The sequence below is a fragment of the Lichenostomus cassidix genome, chromosome 7, assembly GCF_008360975.1.
Source record: "Lichenostomus cassidix isolate B80296 chromosome 7, HeHo_3.0, whole genome shotgun sequence".
NCBI classification, from domain to species: domain Eukaryota; kingdom Metazoa; phylum Chordata; class Aves; order Passeriformes; family Meliphagidae; genus Lichenostomus; species Lichenostomus cassidix.
This window is the reverse complement of record NC_139488.1, coordinates 30,636,936-30,662,282: the sequence shown is the minus strand read 5'-3', so window position 1 is coordinate 30,662,282 and position 25,347 is coordinate 30,636,936. Positions and strand designations below refer to the sequence as shown.

At 39.6% G+C, this 25,347-nt stretch overlaps 1 protein-coding gene across 1 annotated transcript in view; it reads left to right on the top strand.

Annotated features, from left to right (window-relative positions):
- ACTR3 (actin related protein 3) overlaps positions 1 to 18,877 on the top strand; it is a 28,693-nt gene extending 9,816 nt beyond the window's left edge. Inside the window, exons 2-12 of the mRNA XM_085067065.1 lie at positions 5,164 to 5,219; positions 8,829 to 8,953; positions 9,528 to 9,638; positions 11,091 to 11,186; positions 11,736 to 11,843; positions 13,901 to 14,044; positions 14,797 to 14,970; positions 15,337 to 15,429; positions 15,880 to 16,005; positions 17,470 to 17,553; positions 17,963 to 18,877. Of these exons, the coding sequence (XP_084923191.1) occupies positions 5,164 to 5,219; positions 8,829 to 8,953; positions 9,528 to 9,638; positions 11,091 to 11,186; positions 11,736 to 11,843; positions 13,901 to 14,044; positions 14,797 to 14,970; positions 15,337 to 15,429; positions 15,880 to 16,005; positions 17,470 to 17,553; positions 17,963 to 18,058 (1,213 nt within the window). The 3' untranslated portion in view covers positions 18,059 to 18,877. The remainder of the gene's footprint in view (positions 1 to 5,163; positions 5,220 to 8,828; positions 8,954 to 9,527; positions 9,639 to 11,090; positions 11,187 to 11,735; positions 11,844 to 13,900; positions 14,045 to 14,796; positions 14,971 to 15,336; positions 15,430 to 15,879; positions 16,006 to 17,469; positions 17,554 to 17,962) is intronic.
- Positions 18,878 to 25,347: the final 6,470 nt, after the last annotated feature.

Sequence of the window (25,347 nt, the reverse complement as noted above, 5' to 3'; positions counted from 1 at the left end):
CTTCCATACCCTGCTTACTTAATTACAATTTTTTGAGTTAAGGTAATTTAGCCAGCAATGAATGTGTGTTGAGTGATGTGTGTTGCAATCATCTTGCTTTCTGTCTTTGGCCCTTGTTTCCTGAGTCTTTTTTCCACATGGTTTCAGTAAAGAAATGCAAAGCACTCCTGCCTCAGGAGGGTGCCTAGGCACATGGGAAGAGGCTCTCAAGGGAAATGGGAGATTGGCTCCAGAGCCATTTGCATGGAAGAGAATACGGAGCAGGGATCTCCTGCTGCCTGAGCAAGTGTGACACCTTGCAAAAAAGGCAGTATCAGCTTACATTTAAGAATAAATGCATTTAACTCTGTGTAAAACCTAATCCCATCACTGGATGTTAGGCTTGCTTGGAGCATGACCACTTGGGTGGGTTCTGCATAGGAGCTGAGGTATGTTTAGGTAGAGCAACCTTGCTGGGGATGATCTATAGGCTGTGGTACACACCAAATTGGATTTTTAGAATTTACACACACATATACAGGCTGTGGTGCCTGGGAAGCACATTTGCAGGGTGAGATACAGGCAAGGGGTGTGTTGTATTTGGAGTGAGAACTTTCACAGAAGTGAAGTGTCAGATGGTGAACTAATTCAGAGCCATCATGAGCAAAGTAATTTGATGAACAATGAAAAAAAAATATTCCTCTGAACAAAATGTTCCTGTTTTTTTAGTCAGATGCACCTTGAAAGTAAACAAGAGACAGTTTTGATTTCCTTCAGCTTTGGGATTTTTACTCACACTTGCTTTACTCTTCCTGCAGAAAAGTGTTTCTTTTTTCTTTTGTTTGTTTTTCAAGTTGCTTTGCATCTTTCCACTGGGACCAGCATTGCTTCTGTTTACGTGCATTCTAAATGCATGACAGTTCTGTTAGCCCAGGTCATTAGGAGTAGCTGAGGAATAGGCTGCAACCCAGATTTGCTCTAGGAGTTGAAGATCAGGTGATGCTTGTCCTCAAGTGCTCTTGTCTGCTTGTGCTTGGTTAACTCCTGTCTTTGTGTGAAGCTGTCAGAAAAATGACACTCACAACTCATGTTGGACCCCCCAGCTCTGTGGTACTTCCAGGGGCAGCTGGACAGCTGCATTGCCCACAAAGCAGTTGTCCCCCTGTTCCTCACTCATGTTAAAATTGCAGTTGTGCTTGAACTAGGGTGTATATCTTGGGAGAATGGCATTTGTTGTGGGCAGGAAAGCAGTGGAGCAAAGGCACGTGGTCACAGTTTGTGGTTTGCAGATGGAGGTTCTGGTAACGACATCCTCATTACAAGTTCTTACCCTCAGCACTGTTTCCTTTTGGCTTTAAAATTGTCTGCGTGACTAATGCATAAGTAACCTTCCAGTGACATTGCTTTCATGTCATAGCCTCAGAAACATCTATTCTAGGTGAGAGAGCACATGTAAGAAATCCCATTAGTGCACTTGAGAACATTGTGGAAAGCCCTTTGGCTGTCCTTCCAGAAAGCTCTTGGGCAGAGAGTGCAGAGCTGCTGTGCAGTTTCAGGATGTGAGCTTTTGAGGGTGATAATCACATGCTGGAGATACTTCTCCACTGGTAGGTGAGAGATGGGTTAGTAGAGTAAACTCAGAAGGAAACCTTCATTAGTTGCCCTCCCAAACCTGGTAGTGCTATGAATGTCCATTACAAAAATACCTTGTTTTGTTTGTCACATCCTTACATTGTGTGGACTAGAGAGTGGTGTTGCCTTTTGGAGAAGATGTTACAGGGAAGTCACTGGGGAATATCAGCACCATATATATATACATATATATATATATATACTGAGTGTATATATATATATACTGAGCCAGTGTGGGAGGGGGTGTGTTTGTGTGTGGTTCTCCATATACAGACATGCACATATGCACAGAGACTTCTTGTACTGCTCTTGGATACTCTGTGGCTGATTTTCTGAACTAAAGCTAAGGGTTTTGAATATCCAGCAATTTTTTTTTCCTGTTTGTTTTTTAGTAGTTGTTTTGGTGGTTTTGGGTTTTTTTTTATGAGGTAATAGGCCTGCAGAGGCACTTCAGGGAGCTGAACATGGAGAAATGAAGGAAAACACCCGAACAATCAAGGTTTTCACCTTTGGGATTTTGTAAATCAGCTCTGTGTTAGAGATTTTAATAGAAATCAGCTTATACCATTACATTCCTGTGTGCAGTGCCTTGTACTCTTCCTGCTGAATGCCCCAAATTCCATGTGGGAAAGCTGAGTCCGTGTCTTATTAATGGCATGTGCCTGCCTGTCTCTGTGCAAGTCCCTTCTGCCACTCTTCAGTGCTGTGTAGCAAGACAAGGACTGATTTATGGAAAACTGTGGTCCAGTATGGGTGCTGCCTTAGGATATCTCTACTATCAGGATTCTTGTCTGTGGCAGCAGTGATTAATGCCATGAAGAAGATGGGGTGTGCCTTGTTCCCCTGTGAATCATACATTAGTCAGACACACGTTGCCATGTATGAACTCCTTGTGGAAACTGTATACTTGTGGAATCTGGATTGCCTGTAGTGTCCTTCTTTTCATGTGATTTAAAATATTTACTTCAACTGGCAGAGTAGATCTGGTCAGCCTGAATAAAGCCTCATATCTGCAAAAGTTAATTTGTAAAGAATCCCACTGTTACTGGATTGTGTATTTGGAGCATTCAAGATTTTTATCAACTTTCATTCAGTTTTATGATAGCCTTTTGCTTCACCTATCACATTTTTAGACTTGATTATAATTCAAGAATATCTTGATATGTGTTTAGTTATGAAAATCAGGCTTAGTGTTTATTATGTGTTCTGCCATAGTACTTGGCTGGGCTATGGGCCTGAGGCTCCTGAGGGAGCAGTGGGTCCTTCCCTGACCTTTGGGCCAGCAGGGCTGGAATTCCAGGTGTGCAGGGAAGTCTTGGCACATGACAGATGTGAAGTGTTGTGTGGGACACTGCATTAGAGATTTGCTGGTATAATGCTCTAATATTCAGAGACCAAAAGTCATGCAGGTTTTTCCCCTTTCTTTTCTTGGAAGCCTAAAAATGCACTACTTTTTTTTTTTTTCCTGAGTCAGTACACTTCTTGCTGAGTAGGCCATAGTATTTTTATATATGCTGATTTTATGTCTGAATACAGTCTTTTTATATAAAATGCATCTTTCATGAGACTATTTTTCTTCCAGTCTGCTGGCTGTGTGTTGGGCAGACTCCCACCCACAAACAGCTAAGCTACCAGTTACCTGCAACAGTATAGCATTTGCTTTGTTTGAAATACTGAGTTTAATAATCAAACAGTTTTAACTTTTTTAACTGTTGAAAAACACTTCTAATCTAGTTGTAGGTTTATGTAGCATTCAGGCTCCAAAGTTCTTGTGTAGATTTAGCTTTAAAATCTCCATGCCACAGTTCTGTTTTGCAGGAGAAGGTTGAGGGAGTGACTCAGTATTTGCTGGGTTACTTAGTAATTGTGGCACTAAAAGCCCGGTAAAACACTCTAGATACAGTGAACAGCTTTACTTGGCATGATAGGTTACAGAAGCACCAGTTTGAGGAATTCTTAGTATTTCTTTTGGAAAGTAGGTCTTTAAGAAGAAAATTAAAAACAAACTTGAATGAGCAAAATCCAATTTGCGTGTCCTAAGCTGAAGCACATATGAAGCTGATGTCTTCATGAGGTGTGAAGTTCTTTCTGATATTTAGTTTCTTTATTTACACTATTTATAATATTCTGGCTGTAAAGTTTTCCTTGTCAACAAGCATTCCTGTTGATCAGCATGAAGTCAAGCTTCTGTGCATGGTTACTCTCAGCTGTTACAGTGTGTTACACTCAAGATCAGGTTCACAGCTTTGAAAACACATCTCTCGCAAAGCAATGTTGGTGTTAGATGAGGTCCTGTGCTAACCACTTCGGTACTCAGAGAGAAACCCACCTTCCCTCTGAGGATCTATCTCTTGGCCCAGCGCTGATGGCTGCAATTACCGTCAGTGATGGAAATGGTGTAGGTGTTACTGAGCACTGCACGATCTGCTCGCTGCTGCAGGAGAGACATCATAGGCAAACCTGCTGCAGCACTGCTCCTGCAGCCTGGGAACCCAACCCCTGCTGGGTTACTGCCTTGAGTTTATGGTTTGGTAAAGTGACTGCTGCCTTACAGCTCCTGAGATCTTCCAGGTTTGCGTCAGAGTGCTGAAAGCTGTAGAGGTGCTACTACAGTGTTCATGCTTTTGCTGATGGTGCTAATTTAGTGCAGCTGCCTGACTGTACAGAGAAAATGAGAACTTTGTCACATCTGTGTTTGTTAAAAACATGTGGGTAGGCTCTAACTCTTGAGTTAGAGCAGTGCATTTTGGTCTGCATGGTTTAGAATTTGCCTATGCTGCTTTGGTGACATTTCTAGAAGCTGGATAGTTTTGGTACCCTGAATTTCGTTATTTTAAATGAATACTTCAATTTCTGAAGTTTTCCTATAATGGGATAATGAAGATATAATGAAGATAATGTATATATCCATAGCACATTCTGGAGACTGGGTCAATGCATGTAGTTATTTTCCTCTTGCATTCTTTACTCTTATTGGACACATTTTGACACTGTTTTCCATTTGTGAAATGGGATGTCTTTTGCTACAACTCATCACTGTCAGCTGTCAGGACTTGCCACCTACAGTATGATGTCTTGGGAAATGGTTGTGACATGAGGAAGGCCAGCCCTACCTCGTGCCCTGCTGGCAGTCCATGGGCAGGGCAGCTTTTCCCCCCTGTAGTTGGAAATACAAAAACACTTCTTCCACTAGCATTAGCTATATGAAAATATTTCTATAGAAATGCTAGCTGCTGAGCAGGGAAGAGCTGCTCCGACAAAATTATATTCCTAAACATTGATGGATTGAATTACATACTTTGTATTCCTTAGTCAAATTTTGTTAGAGTAGAAGTTAGCAGTGATGCTTGATCTGTGGCAGGGAGCATTGTTTTACACTTTCAAACTGAGAAGATCTTAGTTTGCCTTAGTGGGTTTTTTTGGGTTTTTTTAAATCATTTTTAGGGGAAGTCAGTGTGTCCTATTATGGGAAGAGGTATCTGTTCATTAAAAAAATATCTTTGTTATTTGTGGTATGAAATACTACAATAAAATATTTTTTTGCCTCAACAGGTATACAAAGCTCGGATATGCGGGTAACACTGAACCCCAGTTCATTATCCCTTCATGTAAGTACTTGTTGTTGTGTATCAATGTTGAAGTTACTCTTGCAGTCTGTAACATACCATGTGCAAAAAAAACCCCCAACGTTAACAGAGAATAACTTGAATTCTGAGTGATGTCACAGAGTAATAATGTGGTTTTTCAGTTTTGCTGTGGAAACTCAGTTTAGAAAGATAAATTCATTTAAAAAGATACTAATAGTTGATGCTAATTTTTTGGAAATGGAAATTGTGATAAAATCCAGGAGCATGGCTACATTTACGTTTAGGATGTTCTTTCCTGTGTAATGATTTATCTGGTAAAACTTAGAGTTGAGTATAATGGGAAAAAAAAATGAAAATTGTATGATTGAGTATCTCTAGGGATTAAAATGTTGTGCTTGCCTGGTAGTTGTTGGTATTTCAGCTATGCTAATTTACTGTGTTTTGCAAATACAACAAGAAACCATGTCAGTTTTTTTCCCCCACGTAGAATAGCTTATTTATTTGCTGCCTGTCCTCTGAGCTGTTTCAGCCACTTGAAGAGATACAGTTCTGCTCCAGCGAGTGGAACTCACTCAGCTTCCTTTAGAAATGCTTCACCTTTTGACCTCCTACACCACTTGGCAGTTCGTCATTGTTCATCTGTGCCAAAGTAATCATGGATTACATCCTGGTGAAAAGGAATAATTAGCACACCCAGTTTTCCTCGCAAATACAACAGGAAGAGAGCTGGAGCTAATACTACTTCAACAGAGTTACTGTAAAGTAGAACTTGGTAGTTCAGGCTCTGTGTTAATTTTTCTAGGAAATGCACTTCAAAAAGTAGTTTCCGTGGAAAGATAGGGCTCACTCACTTACTTGTATGAGAACAGAGAAATGTAATAAGAGAATCCTGTCAGTGTCTTCTATTTTGGCTTCTAATAGCTATTTCTTAAATTATTTGGTTTTCCAAATTAATTTCATTAAGTTTATTTCAGTGCCGTATAAAACACTCTACAGTTTTGCTTTTTACACCAAAGCTAGTTTAACATTAGATATAAAAAGTTTCTAAATGTTGGAAAAACCCTTACATTGCTCTTTAAGCTTCATAGCATTTGTTAAATTGCAAATGGGCAAGTGGTTATTTAATTTCAGATTATAAATAGAGTTTACATATTTTTCTGCACCTTTAGATTTGTTTTTTAATTTGAAGATCACTTTCTTGTTCTAAAAAAAAAGAAGAAATATCATGACACTTTAAACACTGGGAATGAAATGACCTGTCAGATCATTAAGCAGAGAAATTTATACAGCAGGGATGCTATTAAAGTAGAAGAGAAGGAGAGGAAATGAGATTTTTTTTTTTTTTTGACAGCCTTTTGATACAGTGTGGTGTATGGAAAAAAGGATGCTCAGTCTAGATGCTCCTACAACTGAAATGGCCCTTGACTGCAATTCTCTCAATAAAAAAGGCATTTTTCTCATTTATATTGCAATCCAGGCTGGATAATTAGAGTAACTGCATGTTTGTTAATCCTCTGCCTCAAATGAAATGAAATAGCACTGGGTTAATCCACATTAGAGAAACAAAAATAGAGTACAGCAGTACCCAGTTTCAAAGTAAAATGTTGCAAAAAGCAGTTTGGTGTCTATAATTTCCTTAATATTATTCCCAGTGGAAAAATGGTTTGGTTTCTCCTTTGACCTCCAGCAGAGGCAGTTGCATTTTATCAGGTTGATTCTCTAAAATTAATGTTTGCTGTTCAACAGGTCTGAGCAGCATTCCTTGTGCCTTGTTCACTTGTAGCTTATCTTATTCACTCCGGCTCTTAACAAATTTTTATCTCCTTGTGTTGTGTTCTTGATTTAATTCTGAATATGCTTCTGTAGAGATGATAAATGCTTGCATGAATTGTGAACTAAATGGGAATATATTGGGCCAATTTTTTGATGAGGCTTGGGTTCACTGCTTTCTTCTCTGGCTGCTGTTTAGATCTTAGATCATTAATTTTGCTTGATTTTTATTCACCTAATCAGATTTTTCCTGCTGTATGCTAAAGTGGGAGTCACCTTCTTCCCATTACCCAGTAATCCCCTTGATTTTTCATTATTTCAGTTTATCTGTGATAGCTGATGGCCTTTTCTTTACTTCTCAGAGAAAAAACTGGCTTGAGTAATGTTTCAGCACAAAAATTGATTCAATGCAAGGATGTTGTTTTTGTTTTCTAAAAGCTCTTAATTTTTGAGCCAAGCAGACCAGAGGCAAGTGCTCCAAGCACTGCTGGAGTGCTGCCCATCCTTGGGCACCACAGCTGAGGTTTCAGCAAGATTTATTTTCTTGTTTGTATTTGCAGGATATGATTCTTGATTCAGGTTGTTTGCTCCTAATTTCTGCCTTTCAAACCCAGGGCTGAACAAGCTGGCCTTGAGGGCAGAAAAATACTTGAGAGCTCTCATCTTCTTTTAGGCTTGTAACAGGGAGAAACCAATTGGGCTTGAAAGTTGGTATAATCCTTGGCAAGCAGTGAATTTTACTTGAAAGTTCTTGAGGATAACTCACATCTGGACAGAGCAATTCCCCCAGAAGTGTGAGCTCTGTAACAAAGACCTGAAAATATGTCAAGATTTCTCTCTTCACTTGCCGCCAACACCTGCCTTGCAACATTTCCTTCCCTGTGATTTTAGCTTCTGCTTCCCATCTACCCCCCTTGTGTTTGGCTTCCTCCAGCCTTCTGCTTCCTCTCTGCCCTCCTGTAAGCAGCTCCAGAAGTTGCACTATGATTCAGTTTTCTTCCTGAAGAGCTCAAAATAATGACTTCTGTTTCATCCTGTTCAGTCTTTCACAACATTCAACTTCTTAGTTTCTCAGGCTGCACAGCTCTGCTTGTGTTGCTGTGTGTGGGAAGAGAAGGGAGGAGGATGGGGAAGATCAATAAACTCGAGATGTTTTACTCCTTAGCAAGCTGTGCATTTCCAGATCTGTAGCTGTGCTGCTCTGTCTGGTGGGCTTGAGACTGCAGCAGCTGTTCTCACGAATTTTTTAATCTTAGTTGTGAGCAAACATAACTTTGTGCTGAACATGAGAACTAGAAAAATACTTCTGCCATTGAAAGAGGTTTTGGAGCACAACCTTTGAACAGTTGAGGCTGATGTTAATGCTGCTTGTATATATGAATTTCCTCATCTGTGGGGAGGATTGTGTTTAAAGGCAATTAGTAAGACTTGAAAAAATACTGCAGATATTGCTGGTGCTGGGGAGTGATTCTTTTTAAAAGAATAACACTAATAATAATGCTTGAATTTTTAGTGTTATTATTGCAGTGTGCGGAAAATTAGCACATTTGTCGAATAAAATTGAGACCTTTAGGGATATCCTGTTTTAGTGATTCTGTTTATATTTTATCTTCCTGATTGCATGTTGAATATATAACAATTACATTTGTGTTTAAGTCTGTTATTGTGTTACTTTTTAATTCCTTACCATGCATACCCAGGATTGGAATTCAAATTATTTGTGTTCTGTGTAGCTTTTCTGAGTTATGCTTGAAACAAAGGCTGATTGTGATTACAGTGTATCTCTGTTTTTCCGTGCAGATTTTCTTTTTTTAGTGCTGGATATATGACCTACAACAATGTTTGTGTTCTCTGTTGAAGGTATTGCTATCAAAGAGTCAGCAAAGGTGGTCGATCAAGCACAAAGGAGGGTTTTGAAAGGTGTGGATGATTTAGACTTCTTTATTGGGGACGAAGCAATAGAAAAACCAACTTATGCAACCAAGGTACTAAGAGAAATTTTTAAAATAATTTTTCAATAGTGTTTAGCAAGCATCATGTATGCAGTAAATACAATGTTAAGAATGCTTTTTGGGTAAATTAAATATTATTTATTTATTAACTCTGTTTAAATGGAGAATAAGCTTTGGTATTGGTTTTGTTGACTTTCAGGAGCTTGTGGGAATTTGCAAAACACTGTGAGTATATATTTCTTCAGAAGTGAAGGAAGGCTGGGAGAGTGTTAAGCAGAAATGCTGCATTCTCCTGTTCCTTGGCAACTCCTGTCAGCAGCAGCAGCAGAGCTGAGGCACTGGGCTGGGGGTGCCTTTGGTTTATCCCAGTGCCACCATTCTGCTGCACTGAAAAAAATGCAGTGTGTTGTCTCTGCTACTCCAGGTTGGAATCAGAATTTAGAATAGGTGTCACATGGGAATAGGGGAAGCTTATAGCAAGGTTTCTTGCCTGTGTAGATCATTTACGTTTAGTGCAGCTGAAAACAGATTTTTGTTTGTTTGTTTTTGAGTTTGTTTCTGTTTTCACTTTTGTTTCCAATTATACTTTGATATTTTTCTCCCACAGTGGCCTATCCGCCATGGTATAGTTGAAGACTGGGACTTGATGGAGAGGTTTATGGAGCAAGTAATCTTTAAATATCTAAGGGCAGAACCTGAGGACCATTATTTTCTTTTGGTAGGTAAATTTATGCCCTGCTTAGGAAATTGCATATGATGAATAACAATGTGCTGATGTATGTCAGTTCTCAAATACAAACATGCATACTTTGAAAGCTAAAGTAAATAAATTACCTGGAGCTTTCTTGACCTGCCTTAAGCCATCCAGGTTCTTTAATTTTCTAAAAATGTCAGTGTGTCTGAACAGCAAATATATTTCTGTTCACTTCTTGTTTCCCTCCAAATTGTCTGATTCATCACTTTTTTTCTTCTCCACTGAATTCAATAATCTCAAGTTTATATGTTTGAGACAAAAAAAAAACTTGTTTTGACTTTACATAATTGCAATTATTTTGTTTTTACAGTACTGCCATCTGGATGAAGTATCTAGACAGTAAATTTTTGTCTTTTATTTTCTGTGAAACTGGAGGGGTTGATTGTCATGTTTGGGCCAATTAAATCTGAATTAAGGTCATTGTTATTCTGAAGCATCTGCCATTCCTTAGTATTTTATTTAAGGCCATTGAAATAGGCGTTGGTTTAGTGTGATATTTATAGACCCAAGTTTGGAATTGGAGGTGTTGGCTCTACCTGTTTAATGCCTCCATCATCTTGAAGGATTAGGTGCAGTGACTCAACACTTGTGTCCAGCCAAGCTGTGATCCCTGAGGATCAAGATTCCATAACAACCCTGGGCTCTTTTCCCAATGTTTGACCACCCTCAAGTTCCCTCTTTCCCACTAATACCTCCTTAGGATTTCCCATGTTGAGCTTTGTGTCCTTGGCCTCTTGTCCCAGCACCTCTGTGAAGAGTCTGACTCCCTCCTCCTTTTATCGCTTCTTACCCTCCTGTTACACAGTTGCTGCAATGAAGAGTAACATTTTTTTCTCAAATATTCTGTAGCAATATTCAAAATACTCCTTCAGAGTAGAGCCTTGAGTATATTTGTTTCAATGAAAGCTATAGCACACTATTATGGTATGTTTTATGTTATTCAGCTTCTCCCCCTTCAGTACATTCCTGCAGCTGAGCATATCAACTTGTGTTAGAGTGGTTGCCTTCTGAAGGAAAACAGCTCTTTTCACTGAAATCCAAAAAATGTAATTCTTTAAATGTGCTAAACCACATCCTTTGACGTATTTTGATTGTCCTTGATTCTTTCAAGTGAAATCAGAAGTTGTAATGAGCTAACCAACCCACAAAGGGGGTCTTGGATGTAAATTCTTAAGCAGTAACTACTGTGATGGTTTTATTGCATTTCTGGTTTTCTTTCTTTTAACGCAATTTGCATTAGTTCTTAAAAGCACTCTTTGTTCATTACTATTTTTACATGCTATTGTTGTTGAATGACTCATCTTACAAAACTTAGGATTTGGTGGGGTTTATTTTTGGTTTGTTTTTTTTTTAAAGTCAAATGTTTGGCTTGAATATAAGTAAAACTTGTGGGTTTTTTTTTTTTTTGTCTCACAGACTGAGCCTCCATTAAATACTCCAGAAAATAGAGAATATACTGCTGAAATCATGTTTGAGTCTTTCAACGTTCCAGGGCTATATATTGCTGTTCAGGTAAGGGCAGAGCTGTGCAAAGTCACAGCTGCAATGTTTCTCCTTCAGCTAAAACTAATTTCACTGTGAAAACTGTGTGAGTGGTGTTTGGAATAGTTTTATGTCCTTCTGGTTGGCAGTTGCAGCACTGCATGTTTGACATGCTTTGATTCTGTGGGTGGTTAGTGGGTGCTGTTCCTCTGTTACCTCTACAGAAGGCTTTTGGGCAGCAGAGTATATAATGGGTAATATCTGTTACATCATAAGTAAATAAACCACACCACATCATAATAATTGTATTAATCAAAGAATTGAATCCCTCTCAATATGAAGCAATAAAAAAAAAAGAAAATTGAGTATGGCTAAAAACCCATCAGGCAGGAGACAAAAACTACATTTGTGCAGCCTCTTTTTTCTAAGCTGTTTACATATATATAAAAAATCAGTTTCCATGCTGAAAAATGGCCATGAGGGTGTCTGTCTGGGTGTCCTTGGGAGGGGTGGTGGAAAGTGGGGTCTGCAGGCAGATGTTTTGATAGTATTTGATTTTGGTGTGTGTTTTTTTCCAAGGCTGTCCTTGCCTTAGCTGCGTCTTGGACGTCAAGACAAGTAGGAGAGAGAACACTGACTGGCACAGTTATAGACAGTGGAGATGGTGTCACTCATGTGATTCCTGTGGTAAGTGTGCCTCACAGCTACACAAACAGCTTCACTGGAGAACAATTTGTCCTGTACGTGCTCTGAAGTGTACACCTACACAGACTGGAGGATGGATAGGAATCTTCAAAAACGTCAGATAATTTCCAGGGCTGTGGGTGTGAGTTTTGGTTCATTTTGTAGTGCAGAAGCTGTTGAGGAACTTCCCTGTAACCCTGAGTTTGGCAGGCATATTGCCTTTCAGTGACTTACCTTAAAAGGTGAATTGCCAAGGCCATGTGAAGTGATGGGTGAAATTGCTTTAGCACATTCCCAATTTAGTTTGCTGGTAAGAGTGAATATGCTCTTACAGTAGTAAGTAGAAAAAGTTTGACTTTTTATTTTCATTTAACTCAGTCCATTTATATATAAAATGGAACTAATACAAAGTATTTGAGGGCAGATGTAGTGTTGGTTATAGTTTTTCTCCATCTGTTTCCAGTGTTTAGTAGTGCTTCAGCCATACAAGCAAAGACAAAGTTCTGCTTGAATTGAAGAAAACAACCCCTTGGGTTGGTTTGTGTTGAATATCTGTTCCAATACATCAAGTTGCTAAAGCAAAAACTTGGATGATTATGGGATGTTTTATTAAATAATGAACACTTAGAGCTGCAGTTTCTTTACTGTCAAATTATTGGTTTTACTGCGAGTATAGATTTCCTTTAATAAGCTACATATTCAAAATTTTATAACTGGAATATTAGTGTTCTTTATTTCAAGTGGCTGATAATAGGTTTCTCTGCCTATCTTTCCTGGGGGCATTAAATTCATGTCTATGTACCAGATAGATTTTTATTTCCAAAATGAAAATTTTAAGACAAAAATCCATACAAAGCTATATCGTACCACAGTAATGTCAATTTTAAAAAAATAGTAGCATTGATGGGGGTAAAACATATACTGTAGTGTAGCAATTTCTTATTAATTTTGGTGGAATATAGTGGCTGAATCTTTGTTCAGACTGTTCATCTTGTGTGTTTTTTAATAGAGATAGGAAACAATTCATACCTCAGTCCTTTTGGGAAAACTTTTTTAATTGTACTTACTACTGTTGAAAAGAGTTAAACTTTTCCTGATTTGTGGGTTTGGGGTTTTTTAATTGAAATAAGAGTAGGTATTATATAGCATTTGAAGTATTAACCTCCTTTGCAGAATGTCATTTACTTGATTACTGAAATTTTTAAATTTGTTGAACAAATTGTCAACAGTGTTTTACCACTTTTATTATAAAAATAGGTAAAAAAATTAACAAATGCTTGTCTCTGTAGTGAAGCTAACGGTAGGGGTAGCTTTTTTAATAGCATTATTTTCTATGTTAGTAAGACAAGTGTATGAATGTAAGGTGTGTGTATATAGGAAAATTTAAGCATTTTATATGAGTGTGATATCTGAATTCATCTGTTTGGATTTAGCAGGTCTAGTAGGGTTGAAGGCCAGCCTTTCACACTTGGTTTCTTTGTTTAGACCAGATATTTTTAATGCATTGATTCTGGTCCCCAGGATGAGTGTGACTTGTAGTTTGATGGATGAGGATGAACCAGTCTGATGTTCTAAGCAGTCTCAACTAATGTGCTGAAATGATGCATTTTCTCCCTGCTTTCAGAAAATTAATTTTGGTTCATGTGGATTGTAACGTCTTACATCAGTGGCTGTGACTGCAGGGCCACATCAGTTATTCTAAAATTATATTTCACGAAACAAGGTTCCTTGACCTTTTTGGTAAGAGTAACCTCATTTTGAAGAGAAAATAAAGGCCAAGGAATAGTGAGTATAGTGATTTGTCTGCCTTATGTACTAGTGACCTTTCTGTTCCTTCTACCCTTGTAAGAATTGTGAAGCAATGCAATGCAAAGTAAAGTAAGGCTATACTGTGAAGAATTGGAATTGTGGTAATTAAATGAGCCAGTCTTAAAGGGCTTCAGCCTGAGAATCACAGGTAGTGGATAGGAGTTTAGACTCCATGTCTTTCTCTCTCCCTCCTGAGCTTTGTTGAAAGTAGTTCTTATCAGTGTCTTTGTCGCCATTAATTTTGTTTCCAGGCTGAAGGCTACGTGATTGGCAGCTGTATCAAACACATTCCAATTGCTGGCAGAGATATCACATACTTCATTCAGCAGTTGCTGAGGGAGAGAGAAGTAGGAATTCCTCCTGAACAATCCTTGGAAACAGCTAAAGCAGTGAAGGTAATGTGAATGCTGCAGATGTTAAGGTTGTTTTGTATCACACGTTGGTGTCTGGTTTTAAAGTGCAAGAATATCTGAAAATAATTATACCTCTGAGTAATGGTGCTCTAAGTAATATAAAAATGTCTAAATAATATAATAACATGAAATAGCTTAAGCTCATGGCTTACAGTTGGGTTATACTCAGCCTGGCCTGGAATTTCACTCATCACCTGTTGTCTCCCCTTTCTCTTCTCCTCCATTAACGTTATTGTTGTTGTTATTATCCTGTTACTATTGTTATTGTAATTTTCTGTGGGAAAAACTATTGGCTGGATGTGACACATAAAGAGCTGTAATTGCTCTTATATTCCTTCTGTATATTAATGTGTTCTTTTTTGTAGTACATATTACATAGAGAACAAAGCTATTCTGAAAGACAGTCAGCTTAAAATACACTTAAATTTTGTTTCTCTGGCAGTTCTTCAATGTACTTCAGAATTAATCTCTCACAATCTTCAAAGTTTAGAGGAAAAGCAGAAGAAAAGTAATTTAGCTTAGCAAGAGCTTTCAGTGCTGCACAGAAATGATCTGTAGTAGCAGAGCCATTATCTACCTGTGTACAGTAAATGTCAGTTCAGCTGTTTTGAGGCCTATTCTTTATCTGCCAGTTTAATACTTATTCTTAAAAGTTTAAATTACTACATTTTTAAAAATTTCTTATCAGTTTTCTATACTTTGGATAGTTCTAACTGTAGCTATTCAATTTTCAGGAGCGCTTTAGTTATGTTTGCCCTGACTTAGTAAAAGAATTTAACAAGTATGACACAGATGGTACAAAGTGGATTAAACAATATACTGGAATTAATGCTATCTCAAAGAAAGAATTTACCATTGATGTTGGTTATGAGAGATTCCTGGGGCCAGAGATTTTCTTCCATCCTGAGGTAAGTTGATTTGAATTGTCTGTATTTTCTCTTTCAGATGCATTTTAGATGATAGCAGAGAAATCCTGTTTGCAAAATTGTTAATAAGTGGTTATCCTGACTTACATGTCTCCTTATTTATAAATGGATACCAGCTATTGTTGTAAGTCAGCATGGTTTGATTCTTGATTGCTACTAATCTTATACAAATTTAGGTTGATACACAAAGCACTTATAAATGGCAGCAAAAATATGTTTCCGTTACTAGTTTTTAAGACATCTCTAGTGTAGTAAAATGGTTCTTCCCTTTTTTACCTCATTAACTCTTTTCCTTTGCAATATGTGATTCTCCACATTGACTTGTCTTGATTTTGTCTTTGATTGCAGTTTGCTAATCCTGACTTTACACAACCAATCTCAGAAGTAGTAGATGAAGTTATTCAGAATTGTCCCATTGATGTTAGACGTCCTCTATATAAGGTCAGTAGCTATAATGGGGGTTTTTTTACTGGTTTTAGAAGAATTGTGCTTTACATTAAAATACATACTTGGAACTCTAAAAACCCACCCCAAACAAGCAAAATTAATAATTTTTCTAGAAATTAATCCAATATGCAGAAGGCTTTGTTGCTCACTTACACCTTTTCAGCATGAGATGTTTCGTCAGGGAAACATAAAACAGAGAAAAAGTGGTGGGATCTAATAAGATACAAATGGATTTTTAAGCACAGCCAATTTTAATGTGACAAACCCTTTGTGAATTCATGTTGTGTCATACTTACGTGTTAGATAATTTAAATCTTACAGTAATAGCATATCTGCTAATTGTAGCTTTAAAAATTATATTTAGATATTTGAAATTTAGGAACTGTATAAAGTCAGAGACTTGCATTTTCAGATGTGGTTAACGAGTTTTATTATTCCAAACAGAATATTGTCCTCTCTGGAGGCTCAACCATGTTCAGGGACTTCGGTCGCCGTTTACAGCGAGACTTGAAAAGGACTGTTGATGCCAGACTGAAACTTAGTGAAGAACTTAGTGGTGGCAGACTGAAGGTTGGTTGGTGCAGCTCAAGCACTTAACAAGCATCTGTTTCCTGGGAAATGTGCAAATAACATCCTTGCAATGATCATGGTCTTCGTTGAAGTGTCTTTATCTTGTTTGAAGTTCCTTTAGAGGCTTTTCAGTGATTCATCCATTACACTGATCACATATCAGCAGTTGGTCACAGCAGCTGTCCTTGTGCTTAGTGTTTATTGATCAGTTACAAATCATTGTGCTCAGTCTTTCGAGCTTGAAGATAAGAGAGATAAATCAGACTCGTTCTTGAGCCACCAGGAGAGTCAGGAGCACGTGTCCTGTGAGGAATGAGGGAGCTTTGTTTAGAGAAGGGAAGGCTTTGGGACTGCTGATAGCACCTCAGTCCCACCTAAATTACCTTATCTTGTAAGTGACCTCATGTTTTTACTAAACTGCATGATCCTTTATTTGTGCTCTTTCCACTTCAGACCTCTGACCGAAGTGTTGCATCTTTCTGTTGACTCTGCATATATAAAACATAGCAGCAGAGAAAAAAAAACTGGTTTTTTTTTCCTTTTAAAGCAAAATTGCAGTGATTTTCCTCATTTATTTTTTAGTAGCAATATCGCTAGCTGAGCTTAAACAATCTTTTAAAACCCCAGCAGAGCTTTATAATATGCCATGTAGACTACTCTGAAATTTCAGTCATACGCAGTTCTCTGGCCCAAGAAACATCATTTAGTCTCTGTTTTCCTTGCTAGACTTGTACCACTTAGTAAGGAAGCAGAATCTGAGTAAGGAAATTGGATGTGATTCCTCTTCTTCAAAGTGCCAGGCATGGCAAGGAATCACTGGCTTGAATTTTGCAAATGTGTTCCTGAGCGTATTTAGATGATACTGTTTCAAGTTTCAGCAGGTTGGGCTGGAACAGATAAATTCTGAAACTGTTACATGCACTGGCAGTTTCGATTTGCACAAGTAAGGATTGAAGGTTTGTGTGGATGTGGAGGGAGAGGGAATGGCTGACTGGAATGAGTGCTGTAGTTTAGAAAAGCACGACTGTGACTGTATTGATTCTGGATAAACTTTCAACCTGCAACTGATGCTTTCTTAGAATAATCATTTGAAACTTAAAAAGTAACTTCCTACAGTGTGTGTTTCTTTAAAAGGTCTAGGTAGTATGAATCTATGCTCATAACTGCATAAATAAACAGTCTACCAAGAAATTATTAGTCTGAAAAAACTGATGTGAAAGGTTTTATCAAAGTATCTCTTTGATAAAACAGGTAACTTTACCTCTAAGCAGGAGCTGATTCTTGCTCTTCATCGTACAAGGGAAAGTCTGATGCTATAGTTGTAAATTTACATACATAGCATTTAAGAAAATACTAATTTGTGAAAAGCAAGCTTGGTATATACACTCCTTTAAAACTAGATCTAGTTTTTACCACCAAAAGTGACTTTGAATGTGTTCCTTTTTTCTCTTCTCCTCTCTGCAGCCGAAGCCCATTGATGTCCAAGTCATTACACACCATATGCAGAGATATGCAGTCTGGTTTGGAGGATCAATGCTTGCTTCCACAGTAAGTTTAGCTGTAAAGCTGAGCATGCTGGAGCCATTCTGACTGTGCTTTTGGAGCTCTCATCTCACCTTCATTGAATATTAAATGTGGTTGGGGAATTTCTGATAGACCTCAGGTGGTAAATATACCCTCCCTGCCTGCTTTGAATTTTTTGCATTAGGCTTTAAAGACTTGAAGGAGTAAATGAAGGCTGAGTTAAAGCTTTGTGTGAGTTATTAAGTAGTGCATTTTAGTTCTGTGGCAGAATATATTCTTTGCATTGCTGCTCAGCCTGGTGTGATATATATCAGTTTCAGGATTTCTATGGTATCTGTATTTGATTTTTTTCCCACTGGCTGCGTAACAGTTAATATTGTTAAAATAATGTAAATTCACCACAAACTAATGTTTTTTTCCCTTCCCTTTACAGCCTGAATTCTACCAAGTATGCCATACCAAAAAAGATTATGAAGAGATTGGCCCTAGCATCTGTCGTCACAACCCTGTGTTTGGAGTCATGTCTTAAAGCTGACCCTGCAGGGGTCAGGGATGGGGAAGTGGGGAGGAGGAAGAGTCTTTCTGATTACTTGTTTGTCTGATGGCTGGTATTAAGATAACAAACATGACTTGACAATAAGAAAAAGACCAAACACAGTTAAGCAGGATCATTTTAATAAGTGTCTCAACATGCGGATGTAGTGGAAAGCCAAAATGATCACGTTTTTTCTTTAGATTGATTATTTGAACCTGTGCGTAACAAAACAAAAAAAAAAGTGGATTTTAGTTCTTTCTGTGCCCTGATATTTTGTATATTAATGAATTATCCAAGATTTGATGGGATTTGATGGTGTGTAGATAGTCAGCTCTCTAATGCTTCCATTGTACCCCTTCATGGGTGCAATACAGGAGCTTGTTTATATTTCATACTTTTTTATACTTTGAGGAAAAATATGAATTAAAGAAACTGTAATATTTGAGGAAAAAAATTTACCAGTGACCAACTTGAACGTAAATTAAGAAAAAAAAAAGAAAAAAGTCATGACTCATGCAACTAGCTCTTGCAAATCATGACCAGTCTAAACCCTGGGTTCCATACAATGCGAGTGCTTTTGGAACTAAGAAGCTACTATCTTGGATTAACCAATGCCTGCTAGTGCTTTCTGATTACTTGGTGCATTTTCATACTATCTCTTGCTTAAAAAAAAAAAAAAGTAAAGACAAGACTGTTGGACCAGTATTGCAGTTCTGTAGTGTCATTTCTAATTAAACCAAATAATCAGGTTATCAAAATTTGGTGTATTTAAAGCCTAACACCATTCCAATAAAGGCACAAAATTTCTTTTTATGTTGGTGTCAGACTTGTTAATCTCATGACATGGGAAGTTGTGAGCATGGGATCCCTACATATCCGCTGTGGCTTTTGAGGAGTGAGGTTGGTCTGTGAGGTAGAGATGTAATGTGCTTTGTGTAACTCAAGTGTGAGCATTTTAGAACTGCAGTTTGTGTGTTCAGCTAGATAGCACTTACCTAGAGAAACCTAACAGCTCCTCCAGTGTTGGGTTTGTTCATCTTACTTTGTTCTGTAACTTTTTTCCCCCCACTTTCTTGCAGGTGGTGCTATACAGGAGTCAGCACTGCGTTTTCAATCTCTGTGGTTTTTCTGCAAGAAAATACCATGTAGATAAAAATAAAGTGAAAACAATCTCTTTCTCATTCTTTCTAGGAAGAACGTTTTATATAGTGACTGGAAACACAATTTCTGTTGTTATTTGTTGAGAGAAAAACCTTCTTTAGGCATTTCTGAGCCCCCAGATGGAGTTGAGGCTGTTTGCATAGAAGACCACAAGAGGGAGATCTGGTTTCTTCTGAGTTGCAAAGATGCCTCAGATTTTGATCAGAGAAGCTGAGCAATTGCCAGAGCTTCTAGCTGGTTCAAAACTTGATAAATGTGACTCCAAACCAAATGTGGGAAAGTGCTGTCACGGCAAGCATTGTAAAAATTTACATGCTGGAATCAAATAGAGCACAATGCTAACAAGAAATTGTTAAACAACTGTGTTACAAAACTATAGTAGTAGCATCCCCCTGTCAGACAGTTTTATAGGTCACTATTTGAGTCATAACTGATAGGCTGATTCATGGGATAAGAAAGATCAATAGGCAAATATACATAAAACAAAGTTAATTTGAGTTGTGCTTTTCCCGCAGTCCTGGTTCTGCAACAGTATCATACTCTAGTGGCAGGATTTCTTGATACACTGCAGTGGTGTGAAGGTAAAGCAAGGATCTTTTCCCTCTCTAGAGGAATCCTTAAAATTCACTTGAAAAACTCAAATTCTGGAACAACAGATCCATAAGAGTGAGCAAGTGCAAGGAAAAGAGTGAATTCCTTTTCTTGTCACACAGCTGGGAGGAGATCTTGAGTGACTCTGACTCTGTGTTCATCTTCCTGAGGCTCCAGGGAAGCTGCATTAAGCTTCTATTAGTCATTTATGTGGAAGTGAAGGGAAACCAACCATACCCTTATACAACCATTTATTTTTGTGATCTAAAATTATGTTAATTTTCTCCTGGAGTGAAGTAAGTGGGAGCTTTTGCAGTGTGTTTATTTTTTATTTATACTGTAGATGTAATTTTGGAGATGTTGCGCAGCCACAGCTGATTTTGGGTGTGTTAAGGAACTAAAAAAAAGTATGAGCAGCTCCTGTTAATGACTTGGAGTTTTTGGAGAGTCATCAGCATGTAAACACACCAGCCATAATACTAAATTCAGTTTTGTACAATGGGAAGAATGAAATTATATTTGTTTTATTATTATATTATATATAATTTGCCTTGTTACTGGGGAGGTTACATGAAGAAGGCAATTTTACACCCATGTAGGAGGGTTTAATGGGATTGATGTCTTGGAGTGGCTTTGTGTCCTGTGAATGAGACTGCTTGACAGAATCCCTTAGGAGGTAATCCTGAAGGGCAGAGGAGTCCAGGAAGGCTGATATCTTTCAATGAGAAAATCTTTAAGACACAGGAGCAGGCTCTCCCCATCTGCTCAAAGATGAGGTGGTCTTTTCCAGCTTAATGATTTTATAATTCCATAAAGGAAACCTGCACTTCTGTTGTCCTGGTGCCTTTGGGATTATCTGGGGCAATGCTGGTTTTGCACAGAAAATTGCAAAGAGCACTAAACAGTTGCAGTCTGGCCTGCTCAAACTTGGCTCATGTTACTCTTCTCCAGGAGTTTGATCTTGTTCCAGTAGATGAAGTAGGACTCCAGGTTTAATTGGCTTAAAAGCTGGTATTTTCATGCAGCTGAACTTTGATTTATTCCAAGGTCACTGCCAAGTCAGTTTAGGCTCATCTCTTCATTTTGTGAAAACGTTTGTACCAAATGTTAGGTATTGTTGGGATGGATGAGTTATTACTTGAAAAGCTGCCTGGAGGCGATGGCTGGGCTGGCTGTGCTTCTACTGCCAGCTGTGAGGTAGGGCTGAGCAACCTCCCTGCCTGATAACTGGTGTTTTCTGTGCGGAACAAAAACCCATGGCAGTAAAATTAAGAGAAATATTTTGGGTTTTTGGGGGCTTTTTGTTGTTTTGTTTTTTTTTTTTTTAATTTCCCCTACAGAAGTAAAGTGGCAGTCCCCTGTTCTAGTACAAGCCTTAGAGTTTCCTATTTCAAACAGCACAGAGCTCCCAGCTCCCATGCAGATGCTGCAGATGTCTCATTCCTCTCAACGTTTTTATCAAAAACTGGGTTGCCAAAGGGAAGACACAGCCTGACATGTGTTGGCTGCAGGCATCTCTCACCTCTGTGAAAAGCAATGCCCTGTGTGGTTGGGCAGTAGCACACAGAGTGGCTATAGTTATATAGTTATAGTTATAGTTGCAGTGTTTTTAGTGTAAATGCATTCACTGCTAGAAGGAGACCCAGAGAGTACAACAGCAATTAGCTTAGAGGAGCTGAAGATGTAGTGCTTGATATGGAGCATGTAATACTGGTACGACTGAGAAAAGGGCTTGGGTGTTTTCCTTCTTTTCATGAATTAAAAGGTCTAGAAAGATGTTTCGTTGCTGACAGACCGGCATAGAAGAAGCCATTTCCACTTCATGAAAACCCAGAAGCTGACCGGCTACATGAGCACCAGGACAAATCTCTTTTGTTAATGGTGAAAAATTCCAAAAGTTGTGCCCCAAACAATAACAAATATTAAGTAAATGGTAAAACTCCCAAGGAAGGCAGAAAATAAGGAAAATGCCGGAATCTGTTGTAATGCAGATTTACAGCTGAAGCACTGTGGGCATGGGAGGGAGCACTTGGCCTTATTGCAGCAGTTACATATTTTAGTTCCTGAGGCTGTGCCTGGCAGGAGTGTGAAGCTCGGTGCAGTCAGGTTTCACACTTCACCACAGGATGGCACTTTCCCACAAGAAATCCAGCGTGGCTGCAGTCTGCGTGGGAAAAAAGCTCACTGAAACCATCTGGTGGCAAACCTTCCTGGAAAGGCTGGTGCCTTGTAGTCACATAAAGTGAGGGAGATCAGAGCTGTGTCTTTCTCTCTGGAGCCAATGAATCGGTGTCTCCCTGCAGATGCTCCAGCCAGGAGAAATGGTGTGACATTGCCTGTGGATGCTGGGCAGGGCTGAGTGCCTCAGCAGAGTATTGGAATACCAGAGTGCCCTGAAAGGGAATGAGTGAGAGGGAGATGACACATCAGTATGTGACACCACATCAGGGGATAACTGTGAGGAGGTTTTTGTATTCTCGTTGCAATTCAGTTTGGAATTCCCTCAACCTTTCCTTGCACCTGGCTGTAGGGAGTGCATGGCCATGGTTGTAGATGGCACAAGCATGCACCCATCCCATAAATAGAGAGAAATCCAGGCAGAGCTCTGCTCTGTTGTGTCCTGAGAGATTGGTTGTAGCGAGCTGCCTATAATGTGTTGTGCTTGTCCCCCACAAAGTGCAGATAATAATAACCTCACCCTGCTGTGGTGATACTGTGCAGATACCTCAGCACTGCTCTCAGAATGGCTCACCAGGCATTTCTGAGCAAATGTGCTGTTAGCTGAGGGTTGGTTAGGGGAAGAGAAACGTTTTTGCATTATTTGGGGTAGCTGAGCCATAACCAGGATGTCCTACTGTAATCACAGTGTTCAGCAGCAGCCATGTGTGCATCTTTTATTTTACAGACCTCTATTTATAGAAAAACTCCTGTAATTATTGCTCATGCACTTTGATTTCACAGAAGTCGTGACCTGGCAACCTTCTGCTCCTCTCTAACCTCCATTAACTCATCTGAGCTACAAAATGTGTAACATGGTTTATGTGCCAAATGTTCAAGCTACCAGTGAGGTCCAAAAGGGCAGGTAGACCTTTCCTCAGCTGTGAAACACCCTGAGTGGGGGGATGACTGTGTTATGTTTGGGCAATCCCATCTAACTCATGGTCCTTCCTCTCTTACCCCTGCATGTCCTGCAGCACCCTGGCAGCTGCTAAAATATGTCCAAGTCAGACAAACCTGGAGCTGCCTGCAAGGTAAAGGTAGAGACAGTGCCTTTTGCAGCAGCAGCTGAGCCAGAGGGGCTGAGCACAGGCTGTGGGGCAGGGCAATGGGAGGTGCATCCCACAGCACAGCCTCGGTGCTTTCCCAGGTGATGTTGGGGTTCCTGGTGGGGCTCACTGCATGGATGTGGAAAAAGCCTCTGAGCTTCAGTGCTGGGAAACTGTAGTGATGGCAGCTCTTTGCTGGCACAAGCACTGCCTGTTAAACACCTGCACTGCCTCTTGATGTACTCAGGGAAAGGGTTTCTCATTTATTGTCTGCGCCCTACAGAGCTAAATAGATCAAAACTAATGATCAAAGGGGTGACAGGAGGCAACGCTCTGTGACCTGTGAGGTTGGTCTCATTTTGTAGCACTCTGCAACTGCAGTCCCTTGTGTGTTTTTTTTTCTTATTATCGCATTATGTCCATAATTCCCCTAACGAATGGGTTGTGTTTGCTGTGGCAGCAGCACCAGAGCTGAGCACCAGGCTGAGAAACCAGAGGTGGTGATGGGGACTAGGGGACTCTGTGCCATTTGTGGTGACATCCAGAGCATGTTCACACTGCAGGTGTGATGCCTGAATGCAGCTTTCCTCTTCACGCTGCTCCCCACCTCCTGTCCCAGCTGAAGAACCCACTGGACAGCAGGAGTTAAATGCTTTCTCCAGGTAATGGCTGTCAGGGCCTTGGTGCTGTGAGCCACTCCAGCCCTAATGAGAACTGCAGCAGCTGCTTTTCCAGCTTTCAAAAGACAGGCAAACCAAATGACACAGTATTTTGCAAGGCTCTAAAAGTTTAACCATGCTGTAAATGGGTGTGTTAGAGGGACAGATAAAATATACCTAGAGCTTGTGTAGACAAAGAGGTTGGTAAGCAGTGAGGTGGGATTTGAACTGGCAGACCTGCAGCTGGAGTCTACATGGTTTTCCTTCTCACAGCACCTCTGGAACCTCAGCTTTCACTTGGAAGGTTAATTGTCCTTTAAAAGAGAAATCTGCTGGGCTGCCGCAGTCAGAGCCAGGTTAAAATGCTGGACAGAGGGATTGCACAGGGCTGAGTCCTGCAGAGCATTGCAGGTGGGCATCCAGAGCTGGGCTGGGAAAGAGAGGCAGCTTTACTTCCCCAGTCTTTAGCCTACCCAAGGATCTCCCCTGCCAGTTTTTGTGACCTTCTGCTGGGCACATGGGCTGTTAGTCCTTAGAAATGGAATTTTTGTTAAATACATAGTTCTGCAGCAATTTATTAATTTTTATAGAGTGCTTGCTCTTTAGAAACTCCAGCAAGTCAGAGTAGCTCAAATAAAAACTCTGAGGGGATATTCACTGGCATAAATAAATTGCTGTTAAAAGTTTCATTCAAAACATACTGGAAATGTGAAATTTTGTTGGCAGAAAACATTTGCGCCTGTCTGATCCTATCTGCAGGGTTTTTCTCTCCCTGGTGGGCAGCGCTGGCAGCTGCCTCAGCCCTGATCCTGGTGGAGGAGGTGCTGCTGCTGCAGGACCATGGGATATAGGGATGCAATGAATCCCCTGAGTCTCCTCAGATGTGTGACCCCTGCCCACCTGCTGCTGCAGCCAAAGCCAGAAAGTGATGAAAGTCACTTTGCTGCTTTGCTATCTTTCCTCAAGGAAAAAAATATTTCATTCTTCATGAGCATTAATGACAATGGAGGATTTATTTTGTCTCTCTGCCTTTAAGCTCTGATTCTCATCAAGTACTGTTTGGTTTGGGTTTGTTTTTGTTTTTTTTCCTGTTGTTTAGCACAGGGATAACTTCACATATGTTGTTTTGGGTGTGTTTCAGCAGCAGAGGAGAAAAGAGGGAGACTGGGAATTCCCAGAGACAGTCCTGAGGCAGGACAAATACCCAGACATAAAGAGGAAGGTAATGATGGTACAGGGGCTCCTCTCACCCACTGGGATGGTAGATCAGGAAAGGCACTTTTCCAATACATGACAAGCAATCAACACCTGCTGAAGAAGCAGAAGGAAAGAGCAGCATGGCCGGGACACTCCTTACTTCAAACCACATGCCTGCAGCTTTTGGACAGCACAGTGGCACCACCAGCCCAGCCTGGTGTCCTTCATCACCTTCCACCCTTGCCCAGGCTTTGCCAGCAGCATCCAGAGACATCTTCCTGGGGCTTTTCTGCTGCAGTGGAGTTGTAACTGGAAGTGTTAGCATTTCAGCAGGGGAATAGTGCTCAGCTTGACACAGGGAATAAAAAAGGAGCAGGAGAATATAAAATAAGAGGCAACTGCAAAGGTA